This window comes from Mastigoproctus giganteus, chromosome 12 (genome assembly GCF_048544385.1).
Source record: "Mastigoproctus giganteus isolate SK-2022 chromosome 12, ASM4854438v1, whole genome shotgun sequence".
NCBI lineage: Eukaryota > Metazoa > Arthropoda > Arachnida > Uropygi > Thelyphonidae > Mastigoproctus > Mastigoproctus giganteus.
The window spans coordinates 5,865,858-5,885,761 of NC_143586.1; the positions used below are offsets into that span (position 1 = coordinate 5,865,858).

Below are 19,904 nucleotides of genomic sequence, written 5' to 3' on the forward strand. Positions count from 1 at the left end.
ATACACACGCACGTGTGTGTGAGGAGAAGGTACTTAAGTATCTCCTCGATCAAAGCATGTAATGAGGCGGAAAAAAACTTTGAACATGAAGCTAATTTACTCTCTTCCATCATGCCTTCTGCCATTTAAATTAGAATAATCAAAATAAATTAACAAAATTAAAATGAAGATGAAAAGAAATTAATGTTAACCTATATTTTACATTAACACAAAGTATTCATATGTGACCATGTTATAAAATGCTAAATATTAAAGATGTAAAAATGGCAATCCAGGTGTCAAGTGACTAAGTTATTTATCTGTGCTTTCACAGAGTGATTTTTCTAGAGTAACTACTTGTTCTTTTAAGTTTCTATATTTATTAAAATTCCTTATTTAGTAGCAGCTTTCTTCAAAAAGTTTTTTTTTTTTTTGAAGAAAGGAAAGCTACCTGCCTTTATATTTTTCCTTGTTAATTTGCCAACCCTTAGTAATCTCTGCTTAGTCACACTAGGCACTGCTTATGCCTTCCCATGGCATGGCTTAGAATCCTTGGTGGAAAAATACTCTTCTCTCAGGGCTAAAAGAAGCAAACTATAGAATATGACAACTACTCTTGACTTCAGCATAGATGCTTCAGTGGACGGTCCACTAGTTTGACTTAAATGAAACTGAACATGATATCACAGTCAAAGACTGCACACTGATGTGCAGTGAAAGGAATGCCCAACATTCCTTATCATTAATTTTTGAAAAACAAATGCATGGGTACCCTGTCTCCATTTCTCATACAAAAGTTTTTTAGAAAACATAGTGGGTTCACCAAAATGGTGAAAAGACTTAGATCTAGATACCTACTAATTGAAACCATAAGTCAGAAGCAGGTAGAGACCCTTCTAAACTCTCAGACTTTAGTGGTATTCCTTTGCAAGTTACCCTACACATACAACTCAATATGGCAAAGGTATGTCTGTAATTGTAGAGTGGGACCTGATGAATATCACAGATAATGAAGTGGTCTAGGAGTTGCGAGACAAAAAAAGTCATGTGCAAGCTAAATTCATTATGATCAGAAAAGATGGTGAGCTAACATTTTCTTACATAAATATCATATGTAAGTTTGATACTCCAAACTTACCTTCCAGTGTTAAAGCTGATTTCTTTACTTATATAAACTCTAAAAGGAAGGGGATGAATCTGATTGGTCCATTTGATATCGATGGTTCCACTGTTGATGATCCTGCTCAGATAGCAAACAAACTGAATGAGTATTCTACATCCTCATTCACACATGAGGAGCTATTAAGGTTTGAAAATGGCAGAAGGTTATCAAATTGTAGCAGGGTGCTTAATGATTTTGTAATGACTGAGAGCAAAGTGGAGGAGAAATTATTGAAGTTAAACATAAGAAAGGCACCTGGGGTGGATGGGATCTATCCATTTATATTAAAGGAGGCGGCAAAGCAACTAAGCAAACCCTTAGCCATAATTATGAGAGAATCTTTGGACTCAGGGGAGGTCCCCCACGGACTGGAGATGTGCAAATGTATCCCCAATTCACAAAGGCGGGATCGAAGGGTGACACGAGTAATTACAGACCAGTTAGTTTAACTTCTGTTCTGGGTAAAATAATGGAGTCACTGGTTAAAGATGCATTGCAGGATCTCATCTAGACAAGACTGCAGCAATAATTCAGACACAGCATGGGTTCGTTAAGGGAAAGTTGTCTGACAAATTTGGTAGGATATTATGATGTGGTTACAAAGAAACTGGATGCAAAAAATTTTGATATCATATATTTGGATTTCAGGAAAGCTTTTGACACTGTTGCGCATGAAAGACTATTGTACAAATTGGAGCAGAATGATATTAAGGGTAAGTTGTTACAATGGATAAAAGGATGGTTAAGTGCGAGAAGACAGAGGGCGGTAATTAATGGGTGCTGCTCTTCGTGGACTAATGTTATTAGTGGAATCCCACAGGGTTTGGTGTTGGGTCCACTGTTGTTTTGTATACCTTCAATAATATATACCTTCATCAATGATATTGATGAAGGTATATCAGGCTTAATGTCTAAGTTTGCAGATGATACAAAGGTTGGCAGGGTTGTTAATGACAGTAATGGCAGTGTGCTACTTCAACAGGATCTAAATAATTTGTGCAGATGGGCTAAGAAGTGGCCACTGAAGTTTAACCTTGACAAATGCAAAGTACTGCATATGGGTAGAAGTAACCCCAGAGAAATGTACCAACTGTGTGGTACTACACTTAAGGTGGTAGAAAATGAAAAAGACCTGGGAGTAATTGTGCAGGCAGATATGAAGTTTTCTGAGCAATGCAGACAGGCTGCCAGGGCAGGTCATGGGGTTTTGTCAATGATATATAGGAATTTTGCTAGCAGGGAGAAGGAGGTGATTATCCCTCTGTATAAGGCAATGGTCAGACTGCGCCTTGAGTACTGCGTACAGGTCTGGAGGCCTCATTTTAGGAAGGATGTAGATTTACTTGAGCGTGTACAGAGAAGGGCAACAACATTGGTGAGGGGAATGAAGGGATCCTCTTACCAAGAGAGGCTTAAGTTATGCAATTTGCAGGTGGCTGGAGACTAGGCACCTGCATGGTGATCTGATTGAGGTGTATAAGGCCTTGAATGGGTTGAGCACGCTGAATTCTAATGGGATCCTTCCACTTATTCAGATTACGAACCTAAGGGGGCATAAATTCAAATTAAGAAAAGACAGATGTAGAATAGATGTGCGGAAATTTGCCTTTAGCCGGCGGGTGGTTAATTGCTGGAACAAACTTCCATCTGTCATTGTGGAAGTTGATAGGTTGAATAAATTTAAGGAGAAACTGGACAGGCGTTTGGAGGGAATGGTGTGATATTTTTTTTGGCTGATGCTGCATAAGCTCATACACATGCTTTCTTGCATCACATGCCACTACTACTACTACTACAACAAGATACCTCATCGAGCATTTTCACTAATACTTCAATGGTGTATGGAACAATCATTTTATTTATAATTGCTTTTAGTTCTTGCATATACAATGTTTACAGCAATTTCCAAGTCCTTAAATTCATATATTGAACCTGCAGTGTAGTGTATTAATCTGTAAGGTTGATTATGCTTAATTACGTGGAATGCCAAAAAAATTCCCATGATCTTGTATTGTTTGAATTATGCTGAAGAAAAATTATTCTGATTTCCCAGAAGAAGATAATCTGCACCATTTTGTTGTTTGTCACTTTGAACATGCCACTCCAAATCAGTGGAACCTTTATGCACAATTCATCAGCATGTAACTTTCACAAACAATACACTTTGCCTTGTTTTCATTCTGCCCAACATCAAAGCAAGGATACTTAAGAACAGTCTTAAGATTGCTTGAGAATTTGCACGTTATTTTAAGGGAAGACATTTTAAATAAGGCTAATCTTAAAATGTTGTTCTGGCAATTACTGTAGTTACAAAGTTACACAAATAAAACTGCAAACACCAAATGTTAGCAAAGTTATACAAATTGAAAACTGCAAATAAAAATGAAAAAACTATTGTCAATCCACTTCACGTGAGATAAATAATTCTGAAATGTCTATATCATTTGGAAAGAAATAATTTATTGTACATACCTTAATAATTTTGTTTAATTCTCCAAATGTATGTCCTTCTTTTCAGTAATTGCACCAATAGTAAACTTAGTCTTGCTTGACTACTCTGACTTTTCCTTTCTCAATTTAACTGATTTGATGATATTGTTCATAGCTGGATGAGAACAGTTTTCGGAATAACACACAGAAATCAAGAACAGCTAATTTTGTACAAAAATTTAACATGAACTCTACTATCCTGCATATTTGCTTTTCATTGCATTGAAAAGCTTCACTACAGAAATCAGAATTATGAATAGAATTGAGCTAAAAGTGTACTTTCCCTAACAAAAAGCCAGACTTATTATCGAATTTTAAAATGCCGGCCAGATGGTGGATGGAAGACAAAAACCAGACATGTCCAGCTTTTGCCAGATGTTTGGGCACCCTATTTAAGAGCAGTGGGCACTATTCTTTTGATGTTTTATAAAGATCAGAGATTGTTTGTTTGTTTGTTTGTTTGTTATTTGGTTTTTAGGAGCATTAGCAACTAAGACCATATTGCTTTGGGGATATGCGGTGGTCATTCTCTGACCTTTCCGCATCCTCCGTATTTGGTGGGCACGGGCTCGAACCCCGGTCTAATCAAGAAGCGTGTGCTACGCACTGCTGCTCCTGCCCACCTGGCTACGGAGGCTCAGAGCTTCTTCATAAATACATAGTAATAAGAAAATCAGCTCATTAGAGAAAAGGGTAATTGGAATTCATTAAATAACTATTAATTGCTAACTGTTATTGTCGCTGCCTCATGAATACGGTGGATGCTGCTTATTATGATCACTTCAGGACTCAGCTAAACTGTAACAGTAACCAAAGAAACAAGAATACAGCTGTTTAGCATTGTTTATTGATGCAGAGTGGAAATGTGTATATAAAAAAGATGGAAGTAAACAAAAAAGTGAATATGAAAATAAAGCAATATAAAATACTTCAATTTGACTGTCATAATGTTTCTGTAAATTAATACAAATAATTAAAATCAAATAAAGGAAATATTAAAATCAATAATTCAAAAAAAAAAGGTTAATGTTCTATTGTAAAAAACAGTCAGATTGGTAGGAGTATAAGTACAGTACTTTCTTTCATAGAGTAACAACACTGATAACAATACGAACTGTACAAAGCAAAATCAGTAACTAGCCACACAGTGTGTAGGAGTTCAGGAATGAATTGGGATGATATTCATTGCACATGAGTAAACTGTACTAAGGAAAAAAAAACAATAACATAAACCGAAGCACTGATTACAAAATTTTTTTTTTTTTTTTTTTTTTCTCTTCCCCTATGTATTAGTATATGCCTGATCAGGACTTCTTAAAAGTTTTATAACATTATATGAATAATATTAATGGATAACATTTATCTTGGGTCACAATAAATGGCATACACTGTAGTTAATTTTAAGAGATATTTTTCTAGGTTTTAACCTAGGAAAATATCCCTGGAATAATGAAACTTGTTTTATTTATTGATTAAAAATATATAATGAATATTTAATCTTAATTTTATTGTTATGGTATTGTAAAATAGCTGTGGTCTCTTAACTTATTATTAGGGAGCCTAAGGGATGTATCCAGTAGATTAATACTTGAAGTGGTTACAACACCAGTCAACAGTATACTAAGCTAAAATACAGATTTTATGGCTGTGTGTGTGTGTGCATGCGCGCGCTATGCATCCATGCCTGTTTACCTTTTATATAAATATAACAAATGTATTTTATTGTGGCAGTGCCTCTGTGAAAAAGGATTGGTGGCCATGGAAAATTCTCACCGACGCATTATTTCTGAATTAGAACAAAGGCATAAGCAAGAGCTTTCACAACTGAAGGCTGAGAAAGAAAAAGTATTGGCTGAAGAAACTCAAGCAACCATTACAGGTAAAATGTTAACTTTTTTTTTTATTATTATTATTTTTTAAATTAAATACCAACATAAATTAAATTTGGTGTAATAAAATAATGATTTAGTAATAGTATTTGGTGTACTAATACTTCCTAACCTTGACAGAGCAACCTATATTGGCTATGGCCATTGCAGAAATGTCCCAATGTCCTGTAACTGTGATTAAGAGACTAAAATGTTCTGCATTGCCAATTTTAGCAATTTATTTTCCCTTCCCTTTAGTCTCAGTTTAGTTGATTCCAGCTGTACCCTTAGCTGATCCAAACATTTTCTGTATTTTAAGCATATGACCTTCATTTGATTGAGGGCAGGAGCAGCAGTGCGTAGCACACACTTCTTGATTAGACCGGGGTTCGAGCCCATGACTACCAAATGCGGAGGATGCGGAAAGGTCAGGGAATGACCACCACATATCCCCGGAGCAATATGGCCTTAGTTGCTAATGCTCCTAAAAACCAAAATAACAATCATTTGATTGAAAAAAAAAAAAAAAAATTGTTTATCACATCATATCTGTCACATCGGACCCCTGGGGTTCAGTGCTGGGCTCACTGTTGTTTTCTATATTTATTAAGGATATTGACTAATGTTCGTCAGGCTTCATGTTTAAGTTTGCAGATGATACAAAGGTTAGCAGGGTTGTTAAGGACACCACTGACGCTATGCTGCTGCAACAGAATCTGGAAAGGTTGAACAGATGGGCTGAGAGGTGGCAAATGAAGTTTAACATTGACAAATTTAAAGTACTACATATGGGAAACAGCAACCCCAGAGCAACGTATCAACTCTGTGGTACTACACTGACAGTGGTAGAAAATGAAAAGGACCTGGGGGTAATTGTGCAGGCAGATATGAAGTTCTCTGAGCAGTGCAGACGGGCTGCAAGAATAGCTCATGGTGTCTTATCAATGATATATAGGAATTTGCTAGCAGGGATAAGGAGGTGATTATTCCCTTGTACAAAGGCAATGGTCAGGCCATACCTTGTGTACTGTATACAGGTCTGGAGGCCTCATTTCAAGAAGGATGTAGAGCTGCTGGAACGAGTACAGAGAAGGGCAACAAGATTAGTGAATGGAACAAAGGGTTGCTCTTATGAAGAAAGGCTTAAGTTTTGCAAATTAGTGTCTGGAGACTAGGAACCGGCGAGGTGATCTGATAGAGGTGTATAAAGCCTTGAATGGTTTGAGCATGCTCAATGCCAATGGGATTCTTCCTTTTGCTCAGAATAATCACCTGAGAAGGCATAAATTCAAATTGAGGAAAGGCAGATGTAGGATAGATCTATGGAAGTTTGCTTTTAGCCAGAGGGTAGTTGATCGGTGGCACAGATTTCCATCTTTTGTTGTGGAAGTTGATAGCCTAAATAAATTTAAGGCTCAGCTGGACAGGTATTTCGAACGAACGAGAGGTGAAGTGGAAGTGGTTTTTTTTTTTTTTTTTTGGTTAATGCTGCATAAGTTTGCTTTGTTGCATCATATGCCTCTACTAATGCTAACTCTTTGTAATAGCTTATACACTTGATCAAGAGATGAAAATAAATCTTGTATATTTTAAATTATTAGTAATATAGGCCTACCTGTATTACTATTAATTTAAACATTAAAAAAAAAAAAAAAAAAAAGAATGTTTTCTTGAGTTTCAGTACAGGTTTATTATTCAAGACCACTACTGCCAACAAGCTATTAACTAGAAAATATAATTAAAAATAAATAACCTGTACTGAAACTCAAGAATTTTTTTTTTTTTTTTTGAAAAATCACACTAAATCATAGCTCTGTAATAAAAATAATAAATAATAAAAAGTACTAAAAAGGATTTAGGGCTGAAAGCCTCGGACTACAGGAAATACTAGACTACTAAATTTTATTTAGTGAACTTCCCACAGGCTGAGGCTTTCATTCCTAAACCCTCTTTGGTACTTGACTATCACACACTGTCTAGCATCTCTCATATTGTGGAGTTAAAGTTTAACTGGGTTGTTACTCATTGTATCATTGGGATACCTACCCACCCACCCATCAATGAGAGGCTAAAGCTTCAAAACAGTGCTGTCTGGATGGACATATCCACTGAGATAAGTAATATTAGTCTTCCCCACTGGGAAAGCTTTGCTTATTTGAGGTAGTGCAATAACAGGCAACCCATTGTGAAGGCATTCACAATAGACACACAATTCACAATGTAACAAAACTATGCCATTTCGCCTACTTCAATGATTTAGTAAGAGCTAAAATGATGCTTTTCACTAACTTGTTTGTTAAAAATAAAAATTAAATTTCTTTTGATTTGTGGAGTAGTTTTATTACATAGGCTCTGTTAACAGTCTACATTCGTGTACACATTGATTTTGTGTACTTTGTTGTATTCGTTGTTACTCTTAAGTGCTCATTTTGGTCAAAGAATGGGCATATTTAAATGTATGGTGACGAACGATAATGGAGTCTAAATTTATTCTTCAGTATGAACCACAAGGCAGGACATCTTGGTGTTATGTTGGTTGTATCGAACATTTTCTTTAATAGTTTTTTTTCATGGTGCATGCAAGTCATAGCTGTCATCCAGTTTTTGTTTCTTATATATTTGTACATAACATAAATGTTTTATTGGCTTTAAGTTGTCCTGGATTTTGATTCGTACTGCATAAATCCTGTTACATATTGTACATTTCATAATTTATATTATAAATTCTTAACATTATCTCTTTCATTTTTAGCTTTGGAAGTCATGAAAAAAGCCCATAAAGAAGAATTACAACAGCAAATTAACAGATTTAAAGAGGATTTTGCCAAATGTATACAATTGGGTCAGTCAGAAACTCTGCAAAGATATCAAGAGTAAGTTTATCTGACTTTTAAATCATTCTTTAAAGTTTCAAGTATTTTAAAAAAGTATAACAATTAAAAACCAAACAAGAAGAAATATAAATAATTTCTTCCAACAAGCTTAATTTAAGTGTACAAATCAAAAAACGTTTTTGTTTTTGAACTGCTTAAAATTTCATCTAACTGATGCATACATTATCAAGCTAATCCATCAAACCCAGTAAATTTAAAAAATTACTTATCAGTTGGCCAACTGATAACGTTTTAAGCATTTCACAAAGCAAAACTTTTTATTTTGGTGTAACACCTTGTAGCATAATGCATGAATTTTCTTAGGTAACTTTTAAAATAAAACTTGAACTAACATACTGTTAATGCTAAAGCATCATTTTATATGTAGCATATATTATAAATGCAAAGTTTAATAAAAGACATCATATTGTGTCTCAAATTGGGAAATCCATTCCCAAAGAGCTGCCCTACTCATGCATTCCAAATAAGTAGCACTTTCTTAAAAGGAAAAATTCACTGCTATTTATTAAATAATCACCGTGTTAGAGATTCCTCTCTCCACAAGTATCAACTAGGTTGTCTGCTCTTACACTCATGTGCCCACTGACTCACCACCATTCAGGAGACTGCAATCTCGGGAATGATGCCATCTAGGTGCCAGTTCAGAATAAATAGCAGTACACTTCTGGGAAAGTGTTTATTTGAAATGCATGAGTAGGGCTCTCATTGTGAAGGGATTGACAATATGAGATATAGTATAATGATGCCATTTATGCAAACTTTGTTTTTTTTCACAATAAATGTACCAAGTGACTTGCCTGCAAATTTAGTTCTTTCTCTTGAAGTGATAAATTGTTTCTTCTTTTAAAGTTACAGTTACACTAAAACACAATTAACCTTAGTAAAGAAATCCACTTTATCTAGTTTATAGATTAGGAAGGAAAGTAACCTCCCTTTTTTTGTTTTCTTTCTTTGTACATACCTATTACTAACCCTCTCTACTGCTTGGTAACAAGTTGGCTCACTCCTGCTTCCACATGGCAGAGCTGGTAACACAGTTTTGATAAGTTCTCCTATCCAGGGCAAAGTGGAACAAACTTACTCCCACCAAAAGCCACTGGGATGTCAGATCAGAACATAACAGGATAGAAACATGAGGAACCTAGATTCCTCATTACAGGCAAACTTCAGGCAGCTGTGACTTTTTAATAATTCACTCCAGCAGTGAAATGACAATAAGTAAACTGTCACCATTCATAATCCAGAAAGAACTGGAGAGCATTGCCAGATCATTGAAGACACTCTGAATGCTAATGAAAGTTATCTGCTTTAGTGGACTTCGAGTCATAGTACTCCTCCATTAAATACCTTGAAAGGAATAAATCTCAAGCTGGTACCTCTGAAGATGAGCCAGGCCAAAGCATAAAGACCAGTCCCACAGAGTCCATACAGACCGGGGAAACGGGGAACATGCTTTGTAAAAAGGATAGGTGGAACAGGACCAGGGTATGTCTGCCAGGGGCAAAGGTTGATTATTATTATTATTATTAGCCATATGATGCAAGGAAGCCTGAGGCTTATGCTGCACCAGCCAAAAAAAAATTCCTGAGTTACCCTGAGAGAGAGAGAGAGAGAGAGAGAGAGAGAGAGAGAGAGAGAGAGAGAGAGAGAGAGAGAAAGGAATCACCAAAAAGGAAAAGAATGATGATATCCAGCTCAGGACCCTGGGTGTGCCAAGCCCATACTCACCAGATGTGAGCCCCTGGGGGTATGACGTTGTAGAGCGGATATCATCTTTCAAGGGCACAAAAGGTGATATAGTTGTACACGTTGGCACTAATGATATTAAGAGTAGGAGACCGGCGGAATTACTCAACAAGTACAGGTCACTTTTGAAAAAAAGCCGTGAAATAGGGTTCAATTTGAAAGTGTCTGCAATTCTGCCCAGACACGATAGGAGGGAGTACATGATGAGAGCCTTGTCGATCAATTCGGCCCTGGAAAGATTGTGCAAGGCTCAAGGGGTAGAATTTTTTTCAGCCTGGACTGTACTTGTTAACAGGAGAGACTGCTTCTACAGGGATGGGATACACTTAAATAGAAAGGGTGCAAGAATATTTGCTGATGCTATCGAGGCAGTGTTAGGTGGGTCGGAAAACTGCTAGTTTGGGGGGATACAAAGACTTAGTTTAACAGTAACCGCAGGCAGAGGTGAAGGTGATTCTTGCACAACTTCTATTAGAATAAGAAGCGACCTGGAGCGAGGGGTGTTGGAGGTTTCAGGGATGGATGGCAGTCATCATGGAATAGTTGGGTATATGGGATGTGTTAGGGTAACAAGGAATAGGCATAGGAGCATGTATGCTTGCATGTATACCAATGCTAGAAGTATAGTAAATAAATTTGATGAATTTGAAGTGTTGGTCAAGACATCAAAGGCGGATATTGTTGGGATAGCAGAGACGTGGTGTCACAAAGATATAAGGAATGCAGAACTGGAATTTGGGGAGTACAATGTGTACAGAAAGGATAGACAGGACCGCAAGGGAGGGGGTGTTATGCTGTTAATTAAGAAAAACATAAAATCAAAGGAAGTGCACCCAGTTAATATGGATGAACAGTGCTCTGTTGAGTCAGTTTGGTGTGAGATAAGCACTGCGAAAGCAAAAATAAGAGTAGGAGTGTGTTATAGGCCTAATGACTTGAATGAGTACAATGAACAATTGTACAGGAAATAGAGTGGGCCAGTAAATCAGAATGTCTTATAATGGGGGTTTTTAACTTCCCAGATATTGACTGGAACTTGTGGGTTGGTCACTCACACACTAGTCAGACTTTTGTGGATTTATTGGATGATTGTTTTCTGCAGCAGCATGTTCGAGAGGCAACCAGAGAAAGTAACACTCTTTATCTGGTTGTCAGCAGTGATCATTCGGGTATTAAGAATTTGCAGATAAAGGAACCACTAGGTGGCAGTGATCACAGTGTGCTGAAGTGGGATTTACTCAAAGAGGTAACTACCGTCAGGGGTAAAGGAAAGGGTTTTTGCTTCTGTAAAGGGGAGTACAGTGGTCTCAGACAGTTTTTAAATTCTGTACAGTGGGATCAACTGACGATGTTACAAACAGTAAATTCTAAGTGGGAAGCATTCAAGGAATTAATCGTGGAAGCTACTAGACTTTTCATACCGATTAAGAAATATTGTTCAAGGTTTAGGCCTAAATGGTTATCAAATGAACTAATGAGAACTCGTGACAGAGAAGAAAAATGCATGGGATGCATATAAATTATCAGGCGACGCAGAAGCCTGTGGCAGATATAAGCTAGTCTGTAATCAGGTCACAAAGGAGGTTCGGCAGGCGAAGGCGGATTACGAGAAATCTTTGGCAAAAGATGCTAAGAAAAACAGCAAGGATTTCTTTACTTATATAAACTCTAAAAGGAAGGGGATGAATATGATTGGTCCACTTGACATTGATGGTTCGACTGTTGATGATCCTGCTCAGATAGCAAACAAACTGAATGAGTATTTTGCATCTACATTCACACGTGAGGAATTATTACAGTTTGAAAATGGAAGAAGGTTATCAAATTGTAGCAGTATGCTTAATGATTTTGTAATAACTGAGAGCAAAGTGGAGGAGAAATTGTTGAAGTTAAACATAAGAAAGGCACCTGGGGTGGATGGGATCTATCCAGTTATTTTAAAGGAGGCAGCAAAGCAACTAAGCAAACCCTTAGCCATAATTATGAGAGCATCCTTGGACTCAGGGGAGGTTCCCACGGACTGGAGATGTGCAAATGTATCCCCAATTCACAAAGGTGGATCGAAGGGTGACACGAGTAATTACAGACCAGTTAGTTTAACTTCTGTTCCGGGTAAAATAATGGAGTCACTGGTTAAAGATGCATTGCAGGATCATCTAGACAAGACTGCAGCAATAATTCAGACACAGCATGGGTTTGTTAAGGGAAAGTCTTGTCTGACAAATTTGATTGGTTATTATGATGTGGTCACAAAGGAACTGGATGCAAAAAATAATTTGGATATCATATACTTGGATTTCAGGAAAGCTTTTGACACTGTTGCGCATGGAAGACTACTGTACAAATTGGAGCAGAATGGTATTAAGGGTAAGTTGCTACAATGGATAAAAGGATGGTTAAGTGGGAGAAGACAGAGGGTGGTAATCAATGGGTGCTGCTCTTCGTGGACTAATGTTATTAGTGGAGTCCCACAGAGTTCGGTGTTGGGTCCACTGTTGTTTTGTGTATTTATCAATGATATTGATGAAGGTATATCAGGCTTAATGTCGAAGTTTGCAGATGACACAAAGGTTGGCAGGGTTGTTAATGACAGTAATGGCAGTGTGCTACTGCAACAGGATCTAGATAATTTGGGCAGATGGGCTAAGAAGTGGCAACTGAAGTTTTTAACCTTGACAAATGCAAAGTACTGCATATGGGTAGAAGTAACCCCAGAGAAACATACCAACTGTGTGGTACTACACTTAAGGTGGTAGAAAATGAAAAAGATCTGGGAGTAATTGTGCAGTCAGATATGAAGTTTTCTGAGCAATGCAGACAGGCTGCTAGGGCAGGTCATGGGGTTTTGTCAATGATATATAGGAATTTTGCTAGCAGGGAAAAGGAGGTGATTGTCCCTCTGTATAAGGCAATGGTCAGGCCACGCCTTGAGTACTGCGTACAGGTCTGGAGGCCTCATTTTAGGAAGGATGTAGATTTGCTTGAGCGTGTACAGAGAAGAGCAACACGATTGGTGAGAGGAATGAAGGGATCCTCTTACCAAGAGAGGCTTAAGTTCTGCAAATTGCAGTGGCTGGAGACTAGGCGCCTGCGCGGTGATCTGATTGAGGTCTATAAGGCCTTGAATGGGTTGAGCACGCTGAATTCTGATGGGATCCTTCCACTTGTTCAGATTACGAACCTACGGGGACATAAGTTCAAATTAAGAAAGGACAGATGTAAAATAGATGTGCGGAAATTTGTCTTTAGCCAGCGGGTGGTTAATTGCTGGAACAAACTTCCATCTGTCGTTGTGGAAGTTGATAGGTTAAATAAATTTAAGGAGGAACTGGACAGGCATTTGGAGGTAATGGTGTGATTTTTTTTTTTTTTTTTTTTTTTTGGCTGATGGTGCATAAGCTCATACTCTTGCTTTCTTGCATCACGTGCCACTACTACTACTACTTGTCTGTCGAGTGGTGTACAAACTGCACATACAAACTGCCAATTTTGTTAGGATTTTTTTCTGCATTAGAGCTGTATCATATGATTAATCAAGTTATCTATAATTTCCCCTGATATTTGTTCTAAGAAGTCATAACAATTTCTACTCTTACTTTTTTTGTGTGCTTTAAGGACCTAATGCATAAATGAAACCAATATTAACTCATTGCACTTTTGTGCTAATGGTTTAGCAGACACTAATTGCATGGCAGCACTGCTTAGATTACAACTGTTATAATTTATTCCACATACCATGAGGCTATTGCATCAGCTTGTCTGATGTTTCCACATTTATAAGATGCTGTAAGTTGTGTATTTATTACATGCATGTGACAGTGTATCCTCAACCATATTATGGAATTACAAACATTAATACCATTCTGAACATTGTGCTATGGTACCGTAAATAAATGCAGAAGTGAAATATGTAAATATACTTGTGATTACGAAATACACATTAAAATATATTTCATTATAGTTCTGAAAAAAATTAACGGAATGCATGGATCATTTATGAAATGTGGCTATTCACATGTGGAATATAAATAAATATTCATCCAATACAGACTGAAAAGAAAGTGTTTCAACCAGGGAACCACGCAAAAAAAACTAATCCAAAGCTACAGAATATATGTTAACTTAGAAAATTGCATGTAAAGAGTGATTGCAAAATAGCCAAAGTAAAGAGTGATTAAAAAAAAAAAAAAATAGAGTTTAATGATTTGAAAAACTGATGTCATTTCCAGACATCAGTTTTTCATGTTGGTTAGAAGTGGATATCTGTAATCATTATGCACAAAACTTACTGTTAATAAGCAGACTATTAAAATTCTGCAATTCGTTTAGATAAAAGGTATTTCAGAGGGAGGAAAAAACTACAACAATTCTTAAAAAAAATTGTTTAAAAATTACGATTAGGTTGCAAACATTTAAAGGTCAATCAGTGAAGGGTTAAATAAATTCTCAACTTGCCACATTCAATGCACTTTCAAGATGAACATCCTTTGGGTGCCTTTTGTTCCAAATTTGCTGTGTAAAAACAAAAAGGAATCAACACTTTCACTACTTAAAGGTTCAACACTCCTGCACAATGAGCCTGGCTGCAATTAAATTTCTTTCACTTCTTGTGCTGGTTGAAGGTACACAAAGTAAGTATTTGTCAATTCTCAACAAAAACTTGGATTCCTGTCCATTGTTTCTCCACCAATAAAGTAATTAAGTTCAATATGATCTATGTCAATATGCATATTTCTCAACTTCATCTTCTTGACTTTTTGACTCTTCAATTGCATCTTCAAACATACTGGCATTGATATACAGGCAGAGATGCACCTCGACATGCCTACCCCAGTGTTTCCCAAACTGTGGTCTACCACCCTGTACCAAATGTTGGAAAAGAAAATATCAGTCCTCAGAAAATATAGGGGGGGAAAAAAATGGATTATGATTTTATTACAATACCCAATAAAGTATTTTTTTGACATACCTCCGCAATGAAAATATGTGATTCTGGAGGAAATAAGCACGCTGATTCCGAAAATCACCATAAAAAGTCTATCACGTCTATATCAAAAGATGTATGTATAATTGAAGTTTGTAATACAAACTTCAAGCGTAAAAAATATTATACATTCTGTATAACTCATTTAACTTTGGAAAAAATATCATAAATCATAGCAAAATAGTTATATTTAAATAATATATAATCAGCATACCTGTAATTGTCCTTAAAAATGTTTGCTACTAAGGGATTTTCTCTTGTATTCCTGCTTACTCTCCCTCACAAGAAACCAGCAGTAATCCCCCATTATTACAGGATTCCAGTGACCTTTATACAGCTTTTCCATTGTGTATGGATAGATTTACAGTCTATCCATACACACGATTTACTACTGTTATGTATGGATAGATTTACAATCCTGAGAACATGTCACAATCAGTTAATACTTGGCAAACCTTGACAAAAATCCTCACCAAAAACGCTAAGTGTGCTCTCTTCAAATTGTAAATTGTCGCATCGGTATTTGAACCTAAGAACCATACTTAGAAGTCTGATTATATTTATCACAAGAAAACTGAGGCCAGAATTGATTGCTAAAATTAAGAGAATTAACTTATATCTGTTAAAATAATCGGTATGTTATACATTACTAGCTAGATTATGCAAAATTGGCATATTTTGGTAAAACGTAACTCCTTCTGTTTAATAACTGTGACATGATGTGAAACTGGCATGGTGATTTTTGAAATCAATACATAAAAATTGTTTAAAAACAGCATTTAAGTACTCAGAGGTAAAAATCATGTTGCTTGCATTTTTTGTGCAATAATTATTGCATTTTTTTTTTTTTTTAATTATTACACAAAAAGCATTTTTTGTGCAATAATTATTGCACAAAAATGCATTATCCTCTTATTAAACTCTGGCAGTGAGCTAGATGATTCTGTAATAACTGAGAGCAAAGTGGAGGAGAAATTGTTGAAGATAAACATAAGAAAGGCATCTGGGGTGGATGGGATCTATCCAGTTATATTAAAGGAGGCAGCAAAGGAAGTAAGCAAACCCTTAGCCATAATTATGAGAGCTTCCTTGGACTCAGGGGAGGTACTCATTCACTGGACATGTGCAAATGTGACCCCAATCCACAAAGGAAGATCAAAGGGAGACACAGGTAATTACAGATCTGTTAGTTTAACTTCTGTTCCATGGAAATTAATGGAAGCACTGGTTAAAGAAGCACTGCAGGATCATCTAGACACGACTTCAGTTATAGCTCAGACACAGCATGGGTTTGTTAAGGGGAAGTCTTGTCTGATGGATTTTATTGGATACTATGATGTGGTTACAAAGGAACTGGATGCAGGTACTAATTTTGATTCATATACAGTGGATTCCGGTTATTTGGGCCACCGGTTAATCGGGGCAGCCATTTATTTGGGGCAAATCTTAAAAAACAGAACCCAATCGAGAAAATAGCCAGATTTTACTTCGCTTAATTGGGACAAAATGCCTTTTAATCGGGGCAGGAGACCACACCACTGGAGATTACCCTAAGATTTTCTCTTACCGTACCACATAGTTTGGTCGGATTTTTGGAGGTCACAACCATAAAACAATAAAAACAATTAGCAGTCACCTGTTTATTTGGCTTTTCTGTTAGTGCAATCTATCGTAAACGGATAGTAAACTTGATCTTAATGAATTTGCGTTAATACTGAAAGCTGGAATTCTGTGGGTTATTATGGTAAAATGTGTTTACACTTCCATGGAATCTTCAATCATATATAAAAAAAAAAATAATTTTCAGAATCTTCTCTTCATTCCTATTTTTAAAGCTTTGTAACTCATTACTCCGTTCCCACTTGCGCATATTGTGTTACTTGCAATTTGTGTGTGCAGTGTTTTTTGTTATTGATTGCTTATCTTTTTACTGTTTTAAATTTCAGCCCCGACCAACAAATGTGAGTGAACAGAAATGTCAACTAGTTTAGTTAGTATGTACATATTACAGTACGTATTAATTATTCTGAATTTCCTGTATCATTTAATTTTTTTTTTTTTTTTTTTTTATGAAAACCCCAAACACGAAAGGTATCAAACCTATAGTACTTAGTACCGTGCATGGGTTGAAGGAGAAGTATGGGGGAGGGGGATGCCGGAAACTTTGCTCTAGAGACTAAACATGGGTTTCACCACTTCAAGCCTCCAATAAGCAAAGTGGTGGTATTTCACCGGTTGATGAAAGTCATCTACCACCTGGAGTTTGGTAAGGTAATAAAGGGTAAATTTGTGCTTAATATATCTTTACTCTTATAGCCTGTAGATAACATTCCTCCTACTTTCACTAATTAGAATTGCTGTTTAATAGAATTAAAATTCAATTCACAAATGTGATCATAATGACCAGCGCTTACTGCACATCGTATAGTGAACGGTACTTTACTATGGTGAGTTCGTCGTAATGTGATTTGATTGTACAGTGAACTAATTGTAAAGGGGGGAGTACATTGTATTTTTAACTACTGTATTTACGTGACACTTTGGATAATTGGGGCGGCCGCTTAATTGGGCCAAAATGCAGTAGTCCCGATGTGTCCCAAATAATCGGAATCGACTGTATTTGGATCTTAGAAAGGCTTTTGATACTGTTGCACATGGAAGACTGCTGCACAAATTGGAGCAGTGTGGCATTGGAGGCAAATTGCTGGTATGGATGAAGTGATGTTTGAGTGGAAGAAGACTGAGTAGTAATCAATGGACACTGCACTTCGTGGACTAATGTTATTAATGGAGTCCTCCAGGGTTCAGCGTTGGGTCCATTATTGTTTTCTGTATTTATTAATGATATTGATGATGGTATATCAGGCTTAATGTCCAAGTTTGCAGATGATAGAAAGTCGGCAGGGTTGATAATGACAGTATGCTGCTGCAACAGGATCTAGAAAAGCTGTGCAGATGGGCTGAGAGGTGGCAACTGAAGTTTAACATTGACAAATGTAAAGTACTGCATATGGGAGCAATAACCCCAGGGTAATGTATCAACTGTGTGGTACTACACTGACAGTGGTAGAGAATGAAAAGGACCTGGGGGTAATTGTTCAGGCATATATGAAGTTTTCTGAGCAGTGCAGATGGTCTTCAAGAGTAGCTGATGGTGTCTTGTCAATGATATATAGGAATTTTTCTAGCAGGGATAAGGTTGTGATTATCCCCTTGTATAAAGCAATGATCAGGTCACACCTTGAGTACTGTATACAGGTCTGGAGGAGGCCTCATTTTAAGATGGATATAGAGCTGCTGGAACGAGTACAGAGAAGGGCAACAAGATTAGTGAATGGAACAAAGGGTTGCTCTTACGAAGAAAGGCTTAAGTTTTGCAAATTATAGTGTCTGAATGGTTTGAGCATACTGAATGCTGATGGGATTCCTTCCTCTTGCTCAGAATAATCATCTGAGAGGGCATAAGTTCAAATTGAGGAAAGACAGTTGTAGGATAGATGTGCAGAGCTTTGCTTTTAGCCAGTGGTTGCAGTTTGGTCCAGCAATCTTACATCCGTCATCCGTCATTGTACAAGTTGATAGCTTAAATAGATTCAAGGCAGAACTAGACAAACATTTGGAGCAAGTGGATGGGTGTAATGAAAAGGGTGTGTGTGTGTGTGTGTTTTTTTTTTTTTTTTTTGGCCGATGCTATATAAGCTTGCTTTCTTGTATCATGTGCCTTAGCTTGAACAAAAAATGCATTATCCTCTTTGTTGTTACACAGCAGATATTTTTTATTCATATAGATAATTTTAAATTTAATTGGTGCATACTGAGCAATCTGCTGCCAGAGCTAACCAGAATGGTCTGTCTGTCCCTGAAATGACTCATGTCAGGCCAATTTAAATTAGCAATGTCTTTGTTTCCACTGTTTTTGCAATCTGCAATGACAACTGGACATATAGACTTGTAGTGGAGGAACTTCAACAAACCACTCTTAACACAAATGTAAATCTGATTTTACAGTGTCATTTTCTGAAACTAAAATTTTCCAGCTTCAGTCTGATGAATCTTAGGGCTATTATTTCCTCTTAACTTTTGTAGATAATAGGTTTCTTTTCAAGGCTAAAAATTCAACTTTAACTGAAAATTTTAATCAATAGTTCCTGATATAAATTTGGTATGTGATGTTGAGCATCATCTGCCATATTAATTATAAAATGCACACATATATAAATGATTTATTGTTATAAGATTAAATAAAATAAAATTTTATAAAATTTATTTATTTTTAAAAATTATATATATTGATTTATTTTATATTTTTTATATGTATTTATACTTTTGGGCTGCAAAAAGAGGTAGTCCTGCTAGAGGTAGTATATAAAGAACTTCGGCTGTAATATGCAACCTTTATATACACCGATGATAAAAGCAACCGCAGGTGAACTATGTCACGTGTGCAGGTGGGGACATGGTATAAAAACACCTGATACTGAGCTCCGTTAATCAGTGTTACTCTTTTTCTTCGGATGGGGAAAGGCAGTGGACTTAAACGAGTTTGACAAAGGCCAAATTGTAATGGCCAGATGACTGGGTCAGAGCGTATCTGAAATGGCACAGCTGGTGGGAGCCATCATTAGTACTTACCGAAAGTGGTCGGAGGAGGGGGAACCCACGAACCACTGTGAGGTGTTGGACAACCATGGCTTATTGATACTCGAGGTGAGTGAAGACTCCCCGGATGGTACTTGGCAACAGAAGGGAGACTGTGGCGCAACTTGCCGGTAATTGGAATC

General features: G+C 36.7%; 1 protein-coding gene across 3 annotated transcripts in view; it reads left to right on the forward strand.

The window, feature by feature from the left end:
• LOC150076650 (uncharacterized) overlaps window positions 1–19,904 on the forward strand; it is a 305,352-nt gene that overhangs the window by 254,348 nt on the left and 31,100 nt on the right. For all 3 annotated transcript variants that reach the window (XM_090386997.1, XM_090386999.1, XM_090386998.1), the window contains 2 exons: window positions 5,363–5,510; window positions 8,252–8,372. In XM_090386997.1, the coding sequence (XP_090243123.1) occupies window positions 5,363–5,510; window positions 8,252–8,372 (269 nt within the window). The remainder of the gene's footprint in view (window positions 1–5,362; window positions 5,511–8,251; window positions 8,373–19,904) is intronic.